This window comes from Salmo salar, chromosome ssa01, assembly GCF_905237065.1.
Source record: "Salmo salar chromosome ssa01, Ssal_v3.1, whole genome shotgun sequence".
Taxonomy (NCBI): Eukaryota; Metazoa; Chordata; class Actinopteri; order Salmoniformes; family Salmonidae; genus Salmo; species Salmo salar.
Window position 1 is genome coordinate 84,749,255 of NC_059442.1, and position 22,375 is coordinate 84,771,629.

At 44.6% G+C, this 22,375-nt stretch overlaps 1 protein-coding gene across 1 annotated transcript in view; it reads left to right on the forward strand.

Annotated features, from left to right (window-relative positions):
• The window catches only part of adkb (adenosine kinase b), a gene marked incomplete at its 5' end in the record, with an annotated part of 290,034 nt that overhangs the window by 187,947 nt on the left and 79,712 nt on the right, over positions 1 to 22,375 (forward strand). Inside the window, 1 exon segment of the mRNA NM_001165301.1 lies at positions 13,871 to 14,041. Coding sequence (NP_001158773.1) covers positions 13,871 to 14,041 — 171 coding nt within the window.

Below are 22,375 nucleotides of genomic sequence, written 5' to 3' on the forward strand. Positions count from 1 at the left end.
CCACTACCGTTGCAGTCTGTACGAGGACGTCCGTCGGGAGTTGGCCTGCAGAGACACCACGCTCACGTTGGATCAGCTGGTGGACCTGTCCATCCGGCTAGACAACCTGCTGGCTACCCGTGGACGTTCAGATCGGGGTCTGGTGGTTCCATCCCCTCGCACCCCCTCTCCTGAACCTATGGAGCTGGGAGGGGCGGTGTGTAGGGAGAACGGAGGGGGTTCCAGTTCGTGCACCATCTGTGGCCACAGAGGGCACACTGCCGGTCGGTGCCGGGTTGGTCCCTCTGGGAGTCGAGGCAGCAGACAGGGCACTCTGGCGTCACCCCAGGTGAGTCTGCACCACTCTCATCCAGAGTCCTCTGTTGTCCAACTGTTAGTACCTGTTTGTTTTCCTGATCTTTTCCCCCCGCATTCCCAGCATAAGGCGCTAGTCGATTCAGGTGCAGCTGGGAATTTTATTGACAGAGCACTCGCTCTTAGTTTAGCGATCCCCATTATTCCTGTGGTTAGACCTTTCCCAGTACACGCTCTGGATAGTCGACCATTGGGGTCCAGGCTAATCAGGGAAGCCACAATCTCCCTGGCCATGGTGACGCAGGGGAGTCAATAGGAGAGAATCAGTCTCTTTCTCATTGACTCTCCTGCGTTTCCCGTGGTACTGGGCCTTCCCTGGTTGGCTTGTCATAACCCCACCATTTCATGGCAACAGAGGGCTCTCACGGGGTGGTCGCGAGAGTGCTCGGGGAGGTGTGTAGGGGTTTCCGTTGGTGCTACTATGGTAGAAAGTCCAGACCAGGTCTGCACTGTGCGCATCCCCCCCGAATATGCCGATTTGGCTCTCGCCTTCTGTAAAAAGAAGGCGACTCAATTACCACCCCATCGACGGGGGGATTGTGCGATACATCTCCTGGTAGAGGCTGCACTTCCCAGGAGTCACGTGTTTCCCCTGTCGCAAGCGGAGACTGTGGCTATGGAGACATATGTCTCCGAATCCCTGCGTCAGGGCTACATTCGGTTCTCCTCTTCAACCGCCTCCTCGAGTTTATTTTTTGTGAAGAAGAAGGATGGAGGTCTGCACCCGTGTTTTGACTATAGAGATCTCAATCAAATCACGGTGAGGTACAGTTACCCGCTACCTCTTATCGCCACGGCGATCGAGTCAATGCACGGGGTGCGCTTCTTCACAAAACTGGATCTCAGGAGCGCATACCACCTGGTGCGTATCCGGGAGGGAGACGAGTGGAAGACGGCGTTTAGTACCACCTCAGGGCATTATGATTACCTCATCATGCCGTACGGGTTGATGAATGCTCCATCAGTCTTCCAATCCTTTGTAGACGAGATTTTCAGGGACCTGCACGGGCAGGGTGTAGTGGTGTATATCGATGACATTCTGATATACTCCGCTACACGCGCCGAGCATGTGTCTTTGGTGCGCAGGGTACTTGGATGACTATTGGAGCATGACCTGTTCGTCAAGGCTGAGAAATGCCTGTTCTTTCAGCAGTCCGTCTCCTTCCTAGGGTATCGCATTTCCACATCAGGGGTGGAGATTGAGAGTGACCGCATTTCAGCCGTGCGTAATTGGCCGACTCCCACCACGGTAAAGGAGGTGCAGTGATTTTTAGGGTTTGCCAATTACTACCGGAGATTTATCCGGGGTTTTGGTCAGGTGGCTGCTCCCATTACCTCACTGGTGAAGGGGTGTCCTGTACATCTGCAGTGGTCAGTTGAGGCAGACAGGGCTTTTGGGCAACTAAGGGCTCTGTTCACCTCGGCGCCCGTGCTGGCCCATCCGGATCCCTCTTTGGCGTTCATAGTGGAGGTGGACGCGTCTGAGGCTGGGATAGGAGCGGTGCTCTCTCAGCACTCGGGTATGCCACCGAAGCTCCGCCCCTGTGCCTTCTTCTCGAAGAAGCTCAGCCCGGCGGTGCAAAACTATGACGTGGGGGACTGGGAGCTGTTGGCTGTCGTCAAGGCCTTGAAGGCATGGAGACATTGGCTTGAGGGGGCTAAACACCCTTTTCTCATCTGGATGGACCACCGCAATCTGGAGTACATCCGGGCAGCGAGGAGACTGAACCCTCGCCAGGCAAGGTGGGCCATGTTTTTCACCCGTTTTGTTTTCACCCTTTCGTACAGACCAGGTTCCCAGAACGTTAAGGCAGACGCACTCTCCCGGCAGTATGACACAGAGGAGTGGTCCATGGATCCCATTCCTATACTCCCCGCCTCTTGCCTGGTGGCGCCGTAATGTGTGGGAGCTGGGCGCGGACATTGAGCGGGCGTCACGTGCAGAGCCCCCTCCTCCTCAGTGTCCAGCTGGGTGTCTGTATGTTCCGTCTGCTGTCTGCTGTCCGCGACCGGCTGAACTATTGGGCCCACACGTCACCCTCCTCTGGTCATCCTGGGATCGGTCGGACAGTGCGCTGTCTTGGTGGGAAGTACTGGTGGCCCACTTTGGCTAAGAATGTGAGGGTTTATGTTTCCTCCTGCTCGGTGTGCGCCCAGTGTAAGGCTCCTAGGCACCTGCTCAGAGGTAAGTTACCCGTTCCACAATGGCCGTGGTCGCACCTGTTGGTGGATTTTATAACCGATCTTCCACCTTCACAGGGTAACACCACGATCCTGGTCATTATGGATTGTTTTTCTAAGTCCTGTCATCTCCTCCCTTTGCCCGGTCTCCCTACAGCCCTACAGACTGCGGAGGCCCTCTTCACTCACGTCTTCCGGCACTATGGGGTGCCTGAGGATGTCGTGTCTGATCAGGGTCCCCAGTTCACGTCGATGGTCTGGAGGGCGTTCATGGACCGTCTGGGGGTCTCGGTCAGCCTTACCTCAGGTTTTCACCCCGAGAGAAACGGGCAGGTGGAGAGAGTTAACCAAGATGTGGGCAGCGTTCGTGCCCTGGGCAGAGATGGCCCGGAACTCGCTCCGCCACTCCGCCACTCCTCCACTAACCTCTCTCCTTTCCAGTGTGTATTGGGGTATCAGCCAGTTCTGGCTCCTAGGCATCAGAGTCAGACCGATGCTCCTGCGGTGGATGACTGGTTCCGGCGCACGGAGGAAAACATGGGACGCCGCCCATGTTCATCTTCAGCGCACCGTGCTTGGCGCAGACCATCATCACAGTGAGGCCCCGGTGTTCGCACCGGGGGATCGGGTCTGGCTCTCGACCCGAAACCTGCCCCTCTGCCTGCCCTGTCGGAAGCTGGGTCCGTGGTTTGTGGGGCCATTTAAAGTCCTGAGGAGAGTGAACGAGGTTTGTTATAGGTTACAGCTTCCCCCCGATTACCGCATTAACCCCTCGTTCCATGTGTCTCTCCTCAGGCCGGTGGTGGCTGGCCCGCTTCAGGAATCTGAGGTGCGGGAGGTTCCTCTGCCCCCTCTAGACATCGAGGGGGCCCCGGCGTACTCCATTTGATCCATCCTGGATTCAAGACGTCGGGCGAGGGGCCTTCAGTACCTCGTGGACTGGGAGGGGTACGGTTCGGAGGAGAGATGCTGGGTTCCGGAGGAGGATGTGTTGGACCCTTCTATGCTGTTGGATTTCCACCGTCTCTGTCCGGATCGCCCTGCGCCTCGCCCTCCGGGTCGTCCCCGAGGCCGGTGTCGGCGCGCTGCTGGAGCCGCGCATCAAGGCGGGTTCCTCTCCTTGTTCGGGCGGTGTTCGGCGGTCGACGTCACCGGTCTTCTAGCCATCGCCGATCCATTTTTCATGTTCCATTTGTTTTGTCTTGTTTTCACACACACCTGGTTTCAATTCCCTAATTACATGTTGTATATTTTCCCTCTGTTTCCCCCATGTCCTTGTTGGGAATTGTTTATTTTGTAAGTACTCGTGCTATGTGTTACTGGTGCGCTACGGGTTTTGTACCCATGCGTTTGTTGTTTTGTATGCCGTTAGTTTTATATATTAAACTGCTCCGGCTATTCACCAAGTTCTGCTCTCCTCCGTTTGACTTCCCTGCCACCAGTTACGCACCCCTTACAGTAGTAGGTGCCAGGCACACCGATTTGTGTCAGCATGTTAGTGCATCGAGTTGTGTCGGATCGATGTGTTGGTGCGTGCCGTGCCGTGGCATGGCGGAGCTGTACTGATGGAGCAGCCAGTTTGCTCAAGATTCAAGGCGAAATTCGACGTCCGTCCATGTACCCGGGATGTCGGGAAGCGACTTAAATCCCAGCCACTAGGTGCAACGGTGAGCGGTGTTACCATCAAGTAGACCGCTATTACCATTCACATAAGCCATTAGCTCCGGCTCCTAAGGTTGCATGTTCAATCCCAGTGCTAGGCACTCGTTGTTATTTTATTAATGTTTAAAATTCAAAGTTTTTTTATTTGTATTTAATATTTTTTTCACCTTTATTTAACCAGATAGGCCAGTTGAGAATTGAGAACAAGTTCTCATTTACAACTGCTACCTGGCCAAGATAAAGCAAAGCAGTGCGACAAAAACAACAACACAGAGTTACACATGGGATAAACAAACGTACAGTCAATAACAAAATAGAAAAATCTGTGTGCAAATGTAGTAAGATTAGGGAGGTAAGGCAATAAATAGGCCATAGGGGCAAAATAATTACAATTTAGCATAAACACTGGAGTGATAGATGTGCAGATGATGATGTGCAAAAAGATGGAAAAAAAGAACAATATGGGGATGAGATAGTGGGGTGTGCTATTTACAGATGGGCTGTGTACAGGTACAGTACACGGTTGAGTCATTTCTGTTGTAACCCTATCCCAAACCTCAACCCTTATCTTAACCATTCAGAATTAACTCCTAAACTTAACAGTCAAAAATGTTTCCGTTGTAACCCTATCCCAAACATAACCGTCAACATTTCTAAATGTAATGTTTGGACAAACATGGACAAAAGTTGGTATCCGAAGTCAAATTGGTAAAAGTGTGAGATCTTGTTGGATGGAGATAGAGGAGTCACACAGAGTTAACGAAGCTCCCAACCTCTCATATTGATCCACATTGCCACAGCACTTCACACATAACAGAACAGAAGAACAGTGTGTGGAATCTCACACACACACACACACACACACACACACACACACACACACACACACACACACACACACACACACACACACACACACACCAGCATCACACATACTGATCAGTGTGACATCTAATTCTGTGTAATGAACTCTCAGCACCAGAGAGCATGATGATAGGGGGGAACACACACACACAGTCTGTCTGTGGTAATGACAAGAGAGCTTGGCAGCAGGACTGCAGCCTTTCTGTACCTTTTGATTTAAACACTGTACAGTACTAGGCTAGCAATTGCAAGGTTGTGGGTTCAACTCCCACAGGGATCACAATACATATACAAAATTGTATGCGTTAGAAGGACACACCTACTCATTCATGGGTTTTTCTTTATTTTTACTATTTTCTACATTGTAGAATAATAGTAAAGACATCAAAACTATGAAATAACACATATGGAATCATGTAGTAACCAAAAAACTCCATCACTCTTCTTCTTGGTCAAATAGCCCTTACACAGCCTGGAGGTGTGTTGGGTCATTGTCCTGTTGAAAAACAAATTATAGTCCCACTAAGCGCAAACCAGATGGGATGGCATATCGCTGCAGAATGCTGTGGTAGCCATGCTGGTTAAATGTGCCTTGAATTCTAAATAAATCACAGACAGTGTCACCAGCAAAGCACCCCCACACCTCCTCCTTCATGCTTCACGTGGGAACCACACATGCAAAGATCATCCGTTCACCTACACTGCGTCTCACAAAGACACGGTGGTTGGAACCAAAAATCTCACATTTGGACTCATCAGACCAAAGGACAGATTTCCACCGATCTAATGTCCATTGCTCGTGTTTCTTGGCCCAAGCAAGTCTCTTCTTATTATTGGTGTCCTTTAGTAGTGGTTTCTTCGCACCAATTCGACCATGAAGGCCTGATTCACGCAGTCTCCTCTGAACAGTTGATGCTGAGGTGTGTCTGTTACTTGACCTCTGTGAAGCATTTATTTGGGCTGCAATTTCTGAGGTGCAGTTAACTCTAATGAACTTATCCTCTGCGGCAGAGGTAACTCTGGGTCTTCCCTTCCTGTGGCAGTCCTCATGAGAGCCAGTTTCATCATAGTGCTTGATGGTTTTTGTGAGTGCACTTGAAGAAACTTTCAAAGTTCTTGATATTTTTTTGGATTGACTGACCTTCACATCTTAAAGTAATGATGGACTGTCCTTTCTCTTTGCTTGTTTGAGCCGTTCTTTCCATAATATGGACTTAACCCTATTTGGTAAAATACCATCTTCTTTATACCACCTCTACCTTGTTACAACATAACTGATTGGCTTAAAAGCATTAAAAATGAAAAAAAAATCACAAATTAACTAATTGAAATGCATTCCAGGTGACTACCTCATGAAGCTGGTTGAGAGAATGCCAAGAGTGTTCAAAGCTGTCATCAAGGCAAAGGGTGGCTACTTTGAAGAATCTCAAATATAAAATAAAATATGTTGGTGTATTTGTGTTTTTTCATAGTTTTGATGTCTTCACTATTATTCTACAATGTTGAAAGTACTGAAAATAAAGAAAAACTCTTGAATGAGTAGATGTGTCCAAACTTTTGACTGGTATTGTATAAATATATACTATAGTCACTACTAGCCATGATGGGGCATTTTGATAGATCTTTGTATAGAATGTGAAGCATTTGTACCCTTTTTTCTACATTTTATTTTAAGCTTTAGTGATATCATTCCCATATCACACCCAGATTTTCTGATGTTAAACTATCGGAGACTAGAGAGGAACTCTGATACGAGGGTAGGGAAGGTGTGCATGCATGCATGCACACGCGTGTGGTTCTTGTGTGTGTGTGTGTGTTAAACTAACTGTTCTAACTGCACAGTAAGACTTACTGTGGTCATATTACCAGAAGATTTCATTTCAGTACTGCCACTTAGGACATTTTTCATTGTGCGAGCCAAGAAGTGGAAGTCATTCCTCTTTTGGGTAAACAGTGAAAAATGTATGTGTCGCTTTCCAATTTCTCCCTCAAATTACAGCTCGACAGAAGCCAAACATCACTTCTTCTTATTGTTTGCCAAGCAAACAACATGTCTGAACCTCTAACTGCCCTTTATTAAATGTTTTGGCTGGATGGAAATTGTACAAAGTGTACCTCGGAGCCACTTTGATCACGGTGACCTGGTAAGGTGATACGCCTCTACTTCACAAGCTCTATCTGACACCTGGGGAAACTGGATCTGTTGTTGTGGACACTTGATCCACTCCAGCACTGTGCTAAAGACTTACCTTCTTCAGTTTCTGCTCTGTACAAACAGTCAAGCTGACGATTGGAATTGAAATTTCTCATGGCTTGAGCTTCTGCTTCTTTCTTACCCACAAACCACTACTGGAGTGGAGTCACAAAGCTGAGAACCTTGCATGCATTATTTTATGAAAGGCCAGCCTAAGGCATTTCTGTAACATCAAACATGGAAACATTAAATGTTATAATAGGGAAGAAATGTGTGTGTGTATATATTTTATATTTCTATATATATATTTTATATATATATATTTTATGTTTATGTATATATATATATATATATATATATTATATATATACACAAACACACACACACACACACACACACACACACATAGTGCATTCGGAAAGTATTCAGACCCCTTGACTTTTCCACATCTTGTTACTTTACAGCCTTATTCTAAAATGTATTAAATCGTTTTAATCAATCTACAGACAATATCCCATAATGACAATGCAAAAACAGGTTTTTAGAAGTGTTTTTACATTTATAAAAAATAAAAAAAACTATCACATTTACATAAGTATTCAGACCCTTTTCTCAGTACTTTGTTGAAACACCTTTGGCAGCGATTACAGCATCGAGTCTTCTTGGGTATGACGCTACAAGCTTGGCACACCTGTATTTGGGGAGTTTCTCTCATTCTTCTCTGCAGATCATTTCAAGCTCTGTCAGGTTGGATAGGGAGCGTAGCTGTACTGCTATTTTCAGGTCTCTCAAGAGATGTTCGATCGGGTTCAAGTCCGGGCTTTGGCTGGGCCACTCAAGGACATCAAATCAATATTGGTCACATACACATGGTTAGCAGATGTTATTGCGAGTGTAGCGAAATGCTTGTGCTTCTAGTTCTGACAGTGCAGCAATATCTAACATGTAATCTAACAATTCCATAACAACTACCTAATACACACAAATCTAAGTAAAGGAATGGGATAAGAATATATACATATAAATATATGGATGAGCAATGACAGAGCGGCATAGGCAAGATGTAATAGATTATAAAATACAGTATATACATATGAGATGAGTGATGCAAGATATGTAAACATTATTAAAGTGGCATTGTTAAAGCGACTAGTGATCCATTTATTAAAGTGGCCAATAATTTCAAGTCTGTATGTAGGCAGCAGCCCCTCTGCTTTAGTGATGGCTGTTTAACAGTCTAATGGCCTTTTTTCAGTCTCTCGGTCCCATCTTTTATGCACCTGTACTGACCTCGCCTTCTGGATGGTAGCGGGTTGAACAGGCAGTGGCTCGGGTGGTTGTTGTCCTTGATGATCTTTTGGCCTTCCTGTGACATCGGGTGCTGTAGGTATCCTGGAGGGCAGGTAGTTTGCCCCCGGTGATGCGTTGTGCAGACCGCACCACACTCTGGAGAGCCTTGTGGTTGTGGGCAGGGCAGTTGCCGTTCCAGGCGGTGATACAGCCCGACAGGATGCTCTCAATTGTGCATCTGTAGAAGTTTGCAAGTGTTTTAGGTGACAAGACAAATTTCTTCAGCCTCCTGAGAGACTTGTCCCAAAGCCACTCCTACGTTGTGTTGGCTATGTGCTTACGTTCATTGTCCTGTTGGAAGGTGAATCTTTGCCCCAATCTGAGGTCCTAAGCGCTCTGGGGAAGGTTTTCATCAAGGATCTTTCTTTACTTTGCTCCATTCATCTTTCCCTCGATCCTGACTAGTTTCCCGGTCCCTGCCGCTGAAAAACATATCCACAGCATGATGCTGCCACTACCGTGCTTTACCGTAGGGATGTTATTGGCCAGGTGATGAGCGGTGCCAGGTTTCCTCCAGACGTGACTCTTGACATTCAGGCAAAATAGTTCAATCTTGGTTTCATCAGACCAGACAATTTTGTTTCTCATGGTCTGAGAGTCGTTTAGGTGCCTTTCGGCGAACTCCAAGCGGGCTGTCATGTGCCTTTTTCTAAGGAGTGGCTTCCGTCTGGCCACTCTACCATAAAGGCGTTGATTAGTGGAGTGCTGCAGAAATGGTTGTCCTTCTGGAAGGTTCTCCCATCTCCATAGAGGAACTCTGGAGCTCTGTCAGAGTGACCATCGGGTTCTTTGTCACCTCCCTGACCAAGGTCCTTCTTCCCCGATTGCTCAGTTTGGCTGGGCGACCTGCTCTAGGAAGAGTCTTGGTGGTTCCAAACTTCATCCATTTAAGAATGATGGAGGCCTTGGGGACCTTCAATGCTGCTGAAATGTTTTTGTGCCCTTCCCAGATGTGTGCCTCGACTCCTTTCTCGGAGCTCTATGGCAATTCATTCGACCTCATGGCTTGGTTTTTGCTCTGACATGCATTGTCAACTGTGGGATCTTATATAGACAGGTGTGTGCCTTTCCAAATCATATCCAATCAATTGAATTTACCACAGATGGACTCCAATCAAGTTATAGAAGCGTCTCAAGGATGATCAATGGAAACAGGATGCACCTGAGCTCAATTTCGAGTCGCATAGCAAAGTGTCTGAATACTTCAGTAAATAAGGTATTTCTGTTTTTATTTTAAATACATTTGCAAAAAAAAACGGTTTTCACTTGGTTATTATGGGGTATCATGTGTAGATAGATTTCATTTTTATTTATTTAATCTGTTTTAGAATAAGGCTGTAACATAATAACATCTGGAACGAGTGAAGGGGTCTGAATACTTTCCAAATGCACTGTATATACAGTTCCAGTCAAAAGTTTGGACACACCTTCTATTTTTTTTTACTATTTTCTACATTGTAGAATAATAATGAAGACATCAAAATTATGAAATAACACATATGGAATCTTGTAGTTCCCCAAACAAGTGTTAAATCCAAATATATTTTAGATTCTTCAAAGTACACTCTTGGCTTTCTCTCAACCATATCCATGAGGAATGCTTTTCCAACAGTCTTGAAGGAGTTCCCACATATGCTGAGCACTTGTTGGCTGCTTTTCCTTCCTCTTCAGTCCAACTCATCCCAAACCATCTCAATTGGGTTGAGGTTGGGTGATTGTGGAGGCCAGGTCATTTGATGCAGCACTCCATCACTCTCCTTCTCGGTCAAATAGCCCTTACACAGCCTGGAGGTGGGTTTTGGGTCATTGGCCTGTTGAAAAACAAATGCTAGTCCCACTAAGCACAAACCAGATGGGATGGTGTACCACTGTGGTATCCATGCTGGTTAAGTGTGCCTTGAATTTTAAATAAATCACTGACAGTGTCACCAGTAAAGCACCACCACACTATCACACTTTCTCCTCCATGCTTCACGGTGGGAACCACACATGCTGTGATCATCCATTCACCTGCTCTGCGTCTCACAAAGACACAGCGGTTGGAACCAAAAATCTCACATTTGGAGTCATCAGACTAAAGGACAGATTTCCACCGGTCTAATGTTTCTTGGCCCAAGCAAGTCTCTTCTTCTTTTTGGTGTCCTTTAGTAGTGGTTTCTTTGCAGCAATTCGACCATGAAGGTCTGATTCACACAGTCTCCTCTGAACAGTTGATGTTGAGATGTGTTTGTTACTTGAACTCTGTGAAGCATTTATTTGGGCTGCAATTTCTGAGGTGCAGTTAACTCTAATGAACTTATCCTCTGCAGCAGAGGTAACTGTTTCTTCCTTTCCCATGGTGGTCATGAGAGCCAGTTTCATCATTGCGGTTTTTGTGACTGCACTTGAAGAAACTTTCAAAGTTCTTGAAATTTTGTGGATTGACTGAGTGTTGGACTTTTGTTTCTATTTGCTTTTTTGAGCTGTTCTTGCCATAATATGGACTTGATCTTTTAACAAATAGGGCTATCTTCTGTGTACCACCCCTACCTTGTCAAAACACAACTGATTGGCTCAAAAGCAGTAAGAAGGAAAGAAATTCCACTAATTAACTTTTAACAAGGCACACCTGTTAATTGAAATGCATTCCAGGTGACAGCCTCATGAAGCTGGTTGAGGGAATGCCAAAAGTGTGTTAAGCTGTCATCAAGGCGGCCACTTTGAAGAATCTCAAATATATAATATATTTTGATTTGTTTAACACTTTTGGTTACTATATGATTACATATGTGTTATTTCATCGTTTTGATGTCTTCACTATTATTCTATAATGTAGACAATAATAAAACTAAAGAAAAACCCTTGAATGAGCAGGTGTGTGCAAACTTTTGACTGGAACTGTATATATAAATATTTTTTTGCATCAAAGCTGACATATCGTTTAGAATAGAAAGATGAGTTGTGAGAAAGACCAACAAAGGAATTCATGATGAGGTGATCAATGTCCATCATATAGCCTATTTGTCAGGTCCGGTGGAGAGATTGTTAATGTTATAAGGATTGGAGATAATGTTATAAGGATTGGAAATAGAGAGATCACAAATTCTACAGCACTACAGCAGAGTCATATCTTAAGTGTAAAATGAACACTGACTCAATTATTCATGCGTTCTTGGAGTGCTGTGAAGTCCAAAAGTTATGGGCAGAGTTAGAAAGCTGTCTGTCAGAAGTTTTACAATGTAAGTTTACTTTTAATCCGTCTATTGGCATTTTTCAAGACATGACATATGAGGGTGTGGTGAAATACCCAATGGGTTGGACAATATTATTTTCGTCACTTATATTGAAGATGCCCCTACTTAAATACTGGAAGTCAAATGATACTCCAGCGTTAAGAGAACAGAATAATTAAATATTTAAATACTGAAAAAAAATCTGTCTACAGACAGAAACAACAAAACACAATCTGAAGTCATATGGGGCAGAGTCTTACAAGCATTGGAAACAGCATTGGGTGTGTATGCGGTAGGAACATACGGATCTGAGAAAGTGTTATGTCATTAATGTTTGTGGAAATGTATGTATACGTTAAGTTGTTTATTGTTTCATCTAGGTAAGTTTTTGTTTATTGTCCAAAAAAGTTACAAAATAAAATAAAGGATATCTGAACACACAGCTCTTTTTATCAGAGCAGCTAACATTAGGGTTACCAAATGGAACCCTATTCCCTATATAGTGCACTACTTTTGACCAGGCCCATAGTTTCTCTACAACTACAAAAAGGCCATTTGTGTCAGAAAGCAATCTCCGTTTCCTCCGACACTGACATGCTGGCACACTCAGATTGAGAAATGTAAGGGTCAATGATTGGCCATCTTTTTACACACACAGACACACACACACACACACACACACACACACACACACACACACACACACACACACATATATATATATATATATATATATATATATATATACACACAAGTTCATGATGAGTTCCCATTCAAAACACCTTTAATTTTACGCAGATGGGACATTGTGTTACCCTGATACTGCAACCCAAGGGCACCAACCCAGTCCTAGTCATTCCTAACCAAATACATATTCCACATCCGCATGATGACATACTGTGTTAAGCAATGTATAAAGTAATGACAATTCCTGCAGAGAGTAAAAAAAACACACCAAAAAACAATTTCAAGATTAAATATTCCCCCACTTAGTACCATGTAATACATTGTTACATTTGATTGACTAACCGGGTACCCTCCGTTCAGCAGTATTAGTCTCTTTCCTTTACAACATGAAGGTCGCTCCTCTATTTGCTCGCTGCAAATGTCATACTTGCTTTAATGAGAGAGGTGCACTGTTCAGCCACAATGGAAGCTTTTCAGATAGATTAAATGTATCACCATACACAATGTATTTTTTTTATCCTTACTCCTGCCCCTATTGTGACACAGTGGTTGTCTAGAAGAGAAGCTTGTAGCTGAAAAACATGGTTAAGGAGATCAGCATCAAAGAGAGGGGTGGTTTTGTGTGACTTGCAGGAGAGTCTCGCTTCGGATTTCAACCTGCAACACAGAGGTGTTGTCTTACCTGATTTCTATTCATTCACACAATGAGCAGACCTCCTCTTTCCCAGTAACCAGAGTCCAGACCAGACTTTTGTTTTCCCGTTCATCCGATATGTGCATGTTGCTTCCTTCAGAACACGGCCTTGGACCACCGCCAGACACTGGATTTCGCAGCTATCTATTTTCTTTGTCTGAACTGTGTATGTTCCAAGAAACCATTTTAGATAAATGCTTAGGACTAACCACCCCTCGCGCATTACACTGCCTTTCTCATGATATGTCAATGCCTCACCTTGTTACAGTGTATTAAATTGTACCCCGTAATTCTCTTGTCAGACTCCAGAAGCCACAAATGAGCAGTTGGATCAGACAGGGAGCACATTTTGGTTCATGTTGTCCATCAGCCCACAGACTGTTATGTCTGCCCGTACTGTACGTGTGGAGCTATGGGGGTTGTTTCTCGTGCACTTGGCGATCATAACAGTGAAGAAATTATAATGATGCTTGTGTATTTTATTATTATTTGTATTATTATTATTATTATTATCTGTGTGTGTGTGTGTGTGTGTGTGTGTGTGTGTGTGTGTGTGTGTGTGTGTGTGTGTGTGTGTGTGTGTGTGTGTGTGTGAGAGAGACAGGGAAGAAACATGATGATACTAGTGTATATTGTCTTGTTTCATGATGTTATATCATGTGTTGTTTTCAGGGTTTCTTCCTGACGGTGTCCCCAGAGTCAATCCTGAAGGTGGCGAAGCACGCCTCTGAAAACAACAAGATCTTTAGCCTGAACCTCTCGGCTCCCTTCATCAGCCAGTTCTTCAAGGAGGCCATGATGAAGGTCATGCCGTACGTCGACATCTTGTTTGGCAACGAGACGGTGAGTGAAATGGGACATTGTTCAAAGGCCTTCCCACTGGATTGATGTATTCTGTTTACACAGTTCAACAACACATTATTCTGGTTTAGTGAGAGAGCATTTGAGTGGGTTTGTAAGCTGCCCAGTGCTGTTCACTACTACAGGAACAATTCCAACCATGCTACACGTTCCAGTAAGGTAAGAACTGACGGCTGGCTGTGGTTGTGTAACGTGTTTTTCAAAGCGACTTATTGAGCTAAAGAGATGGAAAAAGTCTGTCAGTTTGAGCATTATGTCTTTACATCTGGCACATTCACAGACATTTTAATTGGTGTCCCTTGTCCCTGTCAAATAAATACATATCATGTCCTCTCACCTTGTTGAAAGGAAAATGGAGTACACCGTCCAGGGAATTAGTACATGCACTATTAGACGTTTAAATGAATGCTATCTAGCCATTGAGTCTCAAAGAATATAACTTAAAAATGCTTCATGAGCTAAGTTCTACTGTCATACACCTGTAAACGATGTAATTGCCTGTTGCAATGGAATCAATAGAATAGTGCCAAAAGTGTAAAGCTCACCCACCTGACATTCCAGGATGGCTAAAGCAAACACTCAAACCATTTGAACCCAGGTCTGGAAGTCCCCCTCTAACAGGGATAGCCAGGCTTGGGGTTAACTTGGGGTTCCAGTGAACAGCGGAGCTGAAGACATACTGCACTTACGGGGGGGAGAGTTTTGGACTGCCTCCCCATCCCCCGTCTTCCCCACTACCCCCTACTGCTAAAGCTACTAAGCATACAGGGCCTTGTTTGGATCGAGATGCAGTCCACAGACTAGAGGAGGAAGTGGAGGATACCATCTCAACATCAGACACAGTATTTATTGCTTTAGCTGACTTCACCCCTACTTCTCGTAATTGCGTAAAGGAATCATTCTATTAGGTTGCGTCGCAAATTGGCAGCTTATTCATATTCCCTATGGGGCCTGGTCAAAGGTTGCAGTTCACAACCCCATAGGGAATATGAATACCCTATAGGAATAAGGTGCCATTTGGGATGCATGCAGCCTACATTTTGCAAATGTTATTTATTTTCGGGTGGGTGGGTGTTAGCTAGCCACTGTAACACTACTGGTTAAGGTATGTTACCCACGCCACCAGTCATTACATTTTAATGACGGTGGATAATTATAACGTTAGTTGTGTTGAAAGAGCTGTGCAATTGTCACGCCCTGACCTTAGAGATCTTATTTATTTTCTATGTTTGGTTAAGTCAGGGTGTGACTCGGGTGGGAATAGCTATGTTTTCTATTTCCTTGTTTTTGAGCCGAGTGTGGTTCCCAATCAGAGGCAGCTGTCTATCGTTGTCTCTGATTGGGAATCCTACTTAGGCAGCCTGTTTTCCACCTGAGTTTTGTGGGAGGTTATTTTCTGTTTAGCTTATGTGCCTGACGGAACTGTGCGTTTTCCCCTTTTGTTATTTTGTTTGAGTGTTTCTTGAAAATAAATATCATGAACACTTACCACGCTGCGTTTTGGTCCACTTCTCCTTCTCATTCTTACGACGAGCGTTACAGCAATGGTGTTTGTGAAACAATGCTGTTACAATGTTTTGTGGAACAAGTGAAGGAAGTTTCCCTACTGTACAGCAGCTCCAGTAAACATCATCCCTTGTTATGGTTGCAAAATTCTGGTAACTTTCACAAAAATTCCCAGCTTTACCAGAAATCCCAGTGGGAGGATTAACTCCTTGCATATTTTCTCCTGATTCTGAGAATCCTCTAACTCGGAGTTCTTGAAAACCTAGGAATTTTCCAACCCTATGCTTTAAAGACCTTAAAGGAAGTAGAAGAGTTCCTCTTTGAGTGTTTTGACACCTCCTGGGCAGTTGGCCCCCTCTATGTCAGACTGTTGATGGAGTGGGGTGTACAGGAGTGACTGCTCATATGGTTAGACCGTGGCCTCCTGTGGTGCGTTGCAGTGGGGAGCCAGTCAGGGTTGGAGCTGCTTGGCGGTCATGCATGGTGCATGATGAGTGACAGGCAACAGGACTGCCTCAGCCATGAAACACACACACTTTTTCATGTCGTCTGACCATAGCTCCGCCTGGAGTTTGATAAACGGCATTGGCACTTGAATTGGAACCGGTGCTATGGTCAGTGTCGAAAAACGGAAGCATAGGAAGAAAATTAGCTCGTAGCTATGGTAAAATATGGTGGTGCATATTTGACGTTAGTGGGATATTTTGCTTGATGTTATATGGGGTAAATTTATGTTTGACATTTTAGTCATTTAGCAGATGCTCTTATCCAGAGCAACTTACATTAAGTGCATCCATCTTAAAGATAGCTAGGTGAGACAACCACATATCACAGTCAAATATACCTGACACGAACATTCCATTCCAGTTAAACAATGGATATATAGCATTTTGCCCCCCCCAAAAAATCAAAAATTGTAATACACATCTAAAATCTATGCATACAAAATCGGAGAACAGTAATAGTTTACAAATACTTGAAGTTACCCGTAAGCAATCATTTCTGATGAAAAAACAAAAATGTGAAAAATTGGTGGATATAGCGATTTGCAATATTTATTTTATACAACCTTTTTTGCTCATCTTCATCAAGGGTTCCACTAATGATGGGCCTGACTGTATGCCTATAGATTTATATACTATTTGCATATGTTTGTCTCAGTGCCTTGTATGTAAGGGATAAACGTCCACATTCTGAACATTATAATAGATGCCATTTATCCAAAGCAACTTAGCCATGTGCTCATACATTTTACATATGGGTGGTCCTGGGAATCGAACCCACTACCCTGGCGTTACAAGCGCCATGCTCAACCAACTGAGCTACAAAGGACCATTAACTTTGAAATATTGGACGACGCAGTCGGACGAGACGGCGCCGAGGCCCTTAGCGTAGTTCATTTTTCGAAGGTAATGTGCAAAAAAGAGGTGTTTATCCCCTTTATACCACAGTTGCCAACAAACAATACTAAAGCACACATTTACCGGCAGAAATAACATGTTTTCAATGATACTTTACTTTTTAAGTTAATTCATACTTTCTCGTCTTTCCACAAAATCTGGTCGTTAGTTCTATCCCTGTTGATAGAACTAACATTCTTTCTATTCTACAGACATGGACGCGACCCAGTTGTTTGTTCATTTTTATTCGGTTGCCATGCTGTCTGGCAAGTGGCAACGTTCTTATACCTTGCTTTCTAGCAAGCCAACTCTGGCTAACACAGTCATGTCAATCTATGCAGCCAAAATAACAGCAATGTAGCTGCATTTGCGTTTGTTTAAACTGTTTTTGAGTGACATTCATTTGGATACTTCCATAACAATGAGCTGTAATGCTCGATTTCGCCTGGCATAGAACAGTTTTCCTTCTCGTCAGGACACTGTTCATTACGAGGAGATTGCATTGCATATCAAACACTAGGCTAGCTAAATAGTTTGTTGCTAGCAAACCTGTCAATAGCACAACCAAATTCAACAATATCAGTTGCTGAAAAAAGCTGGTCAAACTAGAAAGATATGGGAGGATTTGACAGCATAGAGGTGTGTGTGTGAGATTGTGCTGCTGTAACTCTATCCTGCTGCTACTTGTTTGAGCCTTGGCATCACATAGCCCTGCCTGGCCTTTCATAGACAGTCTCTCTCTCTCTCGCTCTCTCGCTCTCTCTCTCTCTCCCTCACTGCCCTTGTTGGGACATAGTGTAGTTAGTGTCAGACTCTGCTCTGTTCTGCTGTTAGCCCCCCACACACACACACACTCTAAACCAGAGAGCTGTCAGTCTCTTACACTGCCTGTGTGTCTGCGGCTGGGGGCCACTGACATAAAGCTAGACAGTGGATGGTGAGGATAGAGAGATGAAGGTGTGAGTGCATACAGTCACACATCAGACAGCGCTGCCTGCTCCACTTGATTGGCAAACGTAGTGTGATAATTAGGCCTTTGCTGTTGCCAGGTTAAGTCCTCTCCTCCCTTCTCTCTCGTTCTCCTTCTCTCTTTCTTTCTCTCTTCCTCCCCTTACTTCTTATCACCTCCTCTCCTCCCCTCCTCTCCTCTCTCTCTCCTGACTAGCTACCTGACATGAAGCCATCCAGGGCATTTCCATTTCTCTCCGTTTAATAGCCACAGCTAATTCATTTCCAATGAGGGAGTCATTACCACCTGAAAAAATTGACCATATGCCAGAGGATTCATTCCCCGATAAAATTATCAGATAATTTGGTTTTGCCGTTTGAGCGTACCGACGAGATAAACCACACAATGGAGTCGAGGGAGGGAAAGGGAAAAGGATTGGGCAATTAGGCTAACGTTAGCCTTGGATTTATATTGTGGGAATTTTGGGGTGCATCCCACATGGCACCCTATTCCCTTTATAGTGTAGTACTTTGTACCAGAGCCATATGGACCCCCGTAAAAAAGAAGTAGTGAATTAAATAGGGAATAGGGTGTAATTTGGGATGCATTTAGACATATCATAGATCGAGAAATGGAACGATTAATTGAGACATAATTAATCACCCTGACTGATGTTTTCTTAAGCCACAATGATTCATAGCAGTTCAATTTAGATTGCTTCTAGTAATTGGGGCATTTTTGTTCAGCCCTAAATATGGGCAGCAAGATGAAGAAAACGGTAACATCGGAGTAAAACGGTTTTAACAGTTTAAAATAATGTTCTTCCCTCATATAACAAACTGCAATGCTAATACAGATGAAGAGGCTTTAGGATTATACCCCACAGCCAATTTCAATTTCTCCCATGTTCCTCTTTTCCTTGGCATCACACAGCCTTGCTTATCATAGACAGCCTCCACCTCTTCCTTTCCCCCTCCCTCCCTCCCTCCCTCCCTCCCTCCCTCCCTCCCTCCCTCCCTCCGTCATTTACGTTATAGGCCTATAGCCCATCTGCCCCATACGGGGAGCTCCTTCCAGCCCTGTCCAATCCATTCAACACCTCCACTCTCCTCAGCTCTCAGGAGGAGCTTATTTATGTGGGCCAAAGGCCCATCTTCCAAACGACAAACGAGAAGCCACCAACCATTGTAATTGAATACTCAATAGGCGAGCCATTTAAAAAAAGTGGGAAATAGCATATTGCTAACATATTAATATACCCTGCCCTGGCGAAGGAACCATCATCATTCTAGTGTTTAAGCTGTTTTTAAAGAGCATTTAGCCCAAGTGCTCCCAAGTTCCTGGGGCTATAAAAAGAGGAAATTACTTATTTTTCTTCTTCTTCTTTCGCCTCTGTTGTAGTTCCTATGTTATGAATGTTTCACCACATAATATTGTCTGTGTGGTTGATCTTGCTTATTTTCCCATCCATCCCCCAGCCCAGCATTTCTGTTATGTAGGTGGAGGGTGGAGGAATAGAAGTAGTTCTACAGAAGGTTATTGTCATGAAAATCTCCTCAAGCGTTTTGACCCCCAGCCCTGTTCTCTCTCTCTCTCATCCTCCATCTGCATGCAGTGTGTGTGAGTTGGTGGGGGTTGGTGGGGTGTTGGGGTAATGATGTTTGCAGTGTGTGTGTGTGAGGTGGTGGGGTAATGATTTTTCCAGGATAGTTGAAGTGGGTGTCTGTGTGGAAAAGGCACACAGACTGAGGGGCAGTGGAGAGAGAGCTAGATATACAGGGCAATATCAGACCTGGGTTCAAATACTATTTCAAATCTTTCAAATACTTTGTAGTGTTTGCTCTAGTCTGCCTGGAGTGCCAGGTGGGCGGGGTTTGTCAGGTGGGTGGGGTTTCCAATGTTATTTTTAGTCGTTATTCATTATTCACTTTATTTTTTCCTCGTCACTCTTTTTTATTTTATCTTTATCTTTAACACTGCATTGTTGGAAAGGACACGTTAGTAAGCATTTCACTGTATGTCTACATCTGTTGTTTCCGAAGCATGTGAAAAATCTGATTTGATTTGGAACCAAAACTTTTCTATTGGTTCCATTGCAACAGGCAAGTCATCAACTTATTCACAGCCAAAGTATTTTTAATGATTTCAAACAGTACTTGAACCCAGGTCGGATAGATATACGGGGCAATATGGCCATGGTGTTTCTCTTCTCCAACATCTCTAGCAATATGATTCATCATCCTGGCTTTGTTTGTTTGATGGACTGCTAGGAGGCCTGTGGCTGAGAGAGAGGGAGAGGGAGAGCAAGAGGGAGTGAGAGAGAGAATTTCCCATTGACAGCTCACCCACAGCGGTCTGGAGATGTGCTTCTTAGCTTGGGGAAAATATCCTGTAGGTCAGCCGGCCGCGTCAGTCAGTCTCACTGGCGAAAACAAAGAGATGTGGAAGACAGATTAACTTAACTGAAACACCCTCCACTTTTAAAGCTCCCCTCCCTCCCTCCCTCCCTCCCTCCCTCCCTCCCTCCCTCCCTCCCTCCCTCCCTCCCTCCCTCCCTCCCTCCCTCCAAGTTTCCTGTGAGGATAGTAGACAGAAACATTAACCTCTGTGTTTATACCATGGCCTGATGATATCCAATTGGGAGGCCTGATTCCATATAGGAATTACATATCAGTCTGGGGGCCATAAGAAAGCAGCTTGTGGGCCTGAAGTAGACCCAGGGTTGCCAGTTTGAGACCCCAGGTTTACACCATTACCTGATGAGAAGCCAACCAGGGCAGGACCCCTAGCCTTTGTCCCAAATGGCACCCTATTCCCAGTATAGGGCACTGTTATATGGTCAAAAGAAGAGCCCTATGTAGGGAATTGGGTGTCATTTGGGACGCACGCGTACCCTGCTCTGAACTTAGTCACTGTTACTAGCCGGCCTCCACTCAGTACCCTGCCCTGAACTTAGACTGCTGCCCTATGTACAGTCGTGGCCAAAAGTTTTGAGAATGACACAAATATTAATTTCCACAAAGTTTGCTGCTTCAATGTCTTTAGATATTTTTGTCAGATGTTACTATGGAATACTGAAGTATAATTACAAGCATTTCATAAGTGTCAAAGGCTTTTATTGACAATTACATGAAGTTGATGCAAAGAGTCAATATTTGCAGTGTTGACCCTTCTTTTTCAAGACCTCTGCAATCTGCCCTGGCATGCTGTCAATTAACTTCTGGGACACATCCTGACTGATGGCAGCCCATTCTTGCATAATAAATGCATGGAGTTTGTCAGAATTTGTGGATTTTTGTTTATCCACCCGCCTCTTGAGGATTGACCACAAGTTCTCAATGGGATTAAGTTTCCTGGCCATGGACCCAAAATATCGATGTTTTGTTCCCCGAGCCACTTAGTTATCACTTTTGCCTTATGGCAAGGTGCTCCATCATGCTGGAAAAGGCATTGTTCGTCACCAAACTGTTCCTGGATGGTTGGGAGAAGTTGCTCTCGGAGGATGTGTTGGTACCATTCTTTATTCATGGCTGTGTTCTTAGGCAAAATTGTGAGTGAGCCCACTGCCTTGTCTGAGAAGCAACCCCACACATGAATGGTCTCAGGATGCTTTACTGTTGGCATGACACAAGACTGATGGTAGCGCTCACCTTGTCTTCTCCGGACAAGCTTTTTTCCGGATGCCCCAAACAATCGGAAAGGGGATTCATCAGAGAAAATGACTTTACCCCAGTCCTCAGCAGTCCAATCCCTGCACCTTTTGCAGAATATCAGCCTGTCCCTGATGTTTTTCCTGGAGAGAAGTGGCTTTTTTGCTGCCCTTCTTGACACCAGGCCATCCTCCAAAAGTCTTCGCCTCACTGTGCGTGCAGATGCACTCACACCTGCCTGCTGCCATTCCTGAGCAAGCTCTGTACTGGTTGTGCCCCGATCCCGCAGCTGAATCAACTTTAGGAGACAGTCCTGGCGCTTGCTGGACTTTCTTGGGCGCCCTGAAGCCTTCTTCACAACAATTGAACCGCTATCCTTGAAGTTCTTGATGATCCGATAAATGGTTGATTTAGGTGCAATCTTACTGGCAGCAATATCCTTGCCTGTGAAGCCCTTTTTGTGCAAAGCAATGATGACGGCACGTGTTTCCTTGCAGGTAACCATGATTGACAGAGGAAGAACAATGATTCCAAGCACCACCATCCTTTTGAAGCTTCCAGGCTGTTATTCAAACTCAATCAGCATGACATAGTGATCTCCAGCCTTGTCCTCGTCAACACTCCTGTGTTAACGAGAGAATCAATGACATGGTGTCAGCTGGTCCTTTTGTGGCAGGGCTGAATTGCAGTGGAAATGTTTTTTGGGGATTCAGTTCATTTGCATGGCAAAGAGGGACTTTGCAATTAATTGCAATTCATCTGATCACTCTTCATAACATTCTGGAGTATATGCAAATTGTCATCATACAAA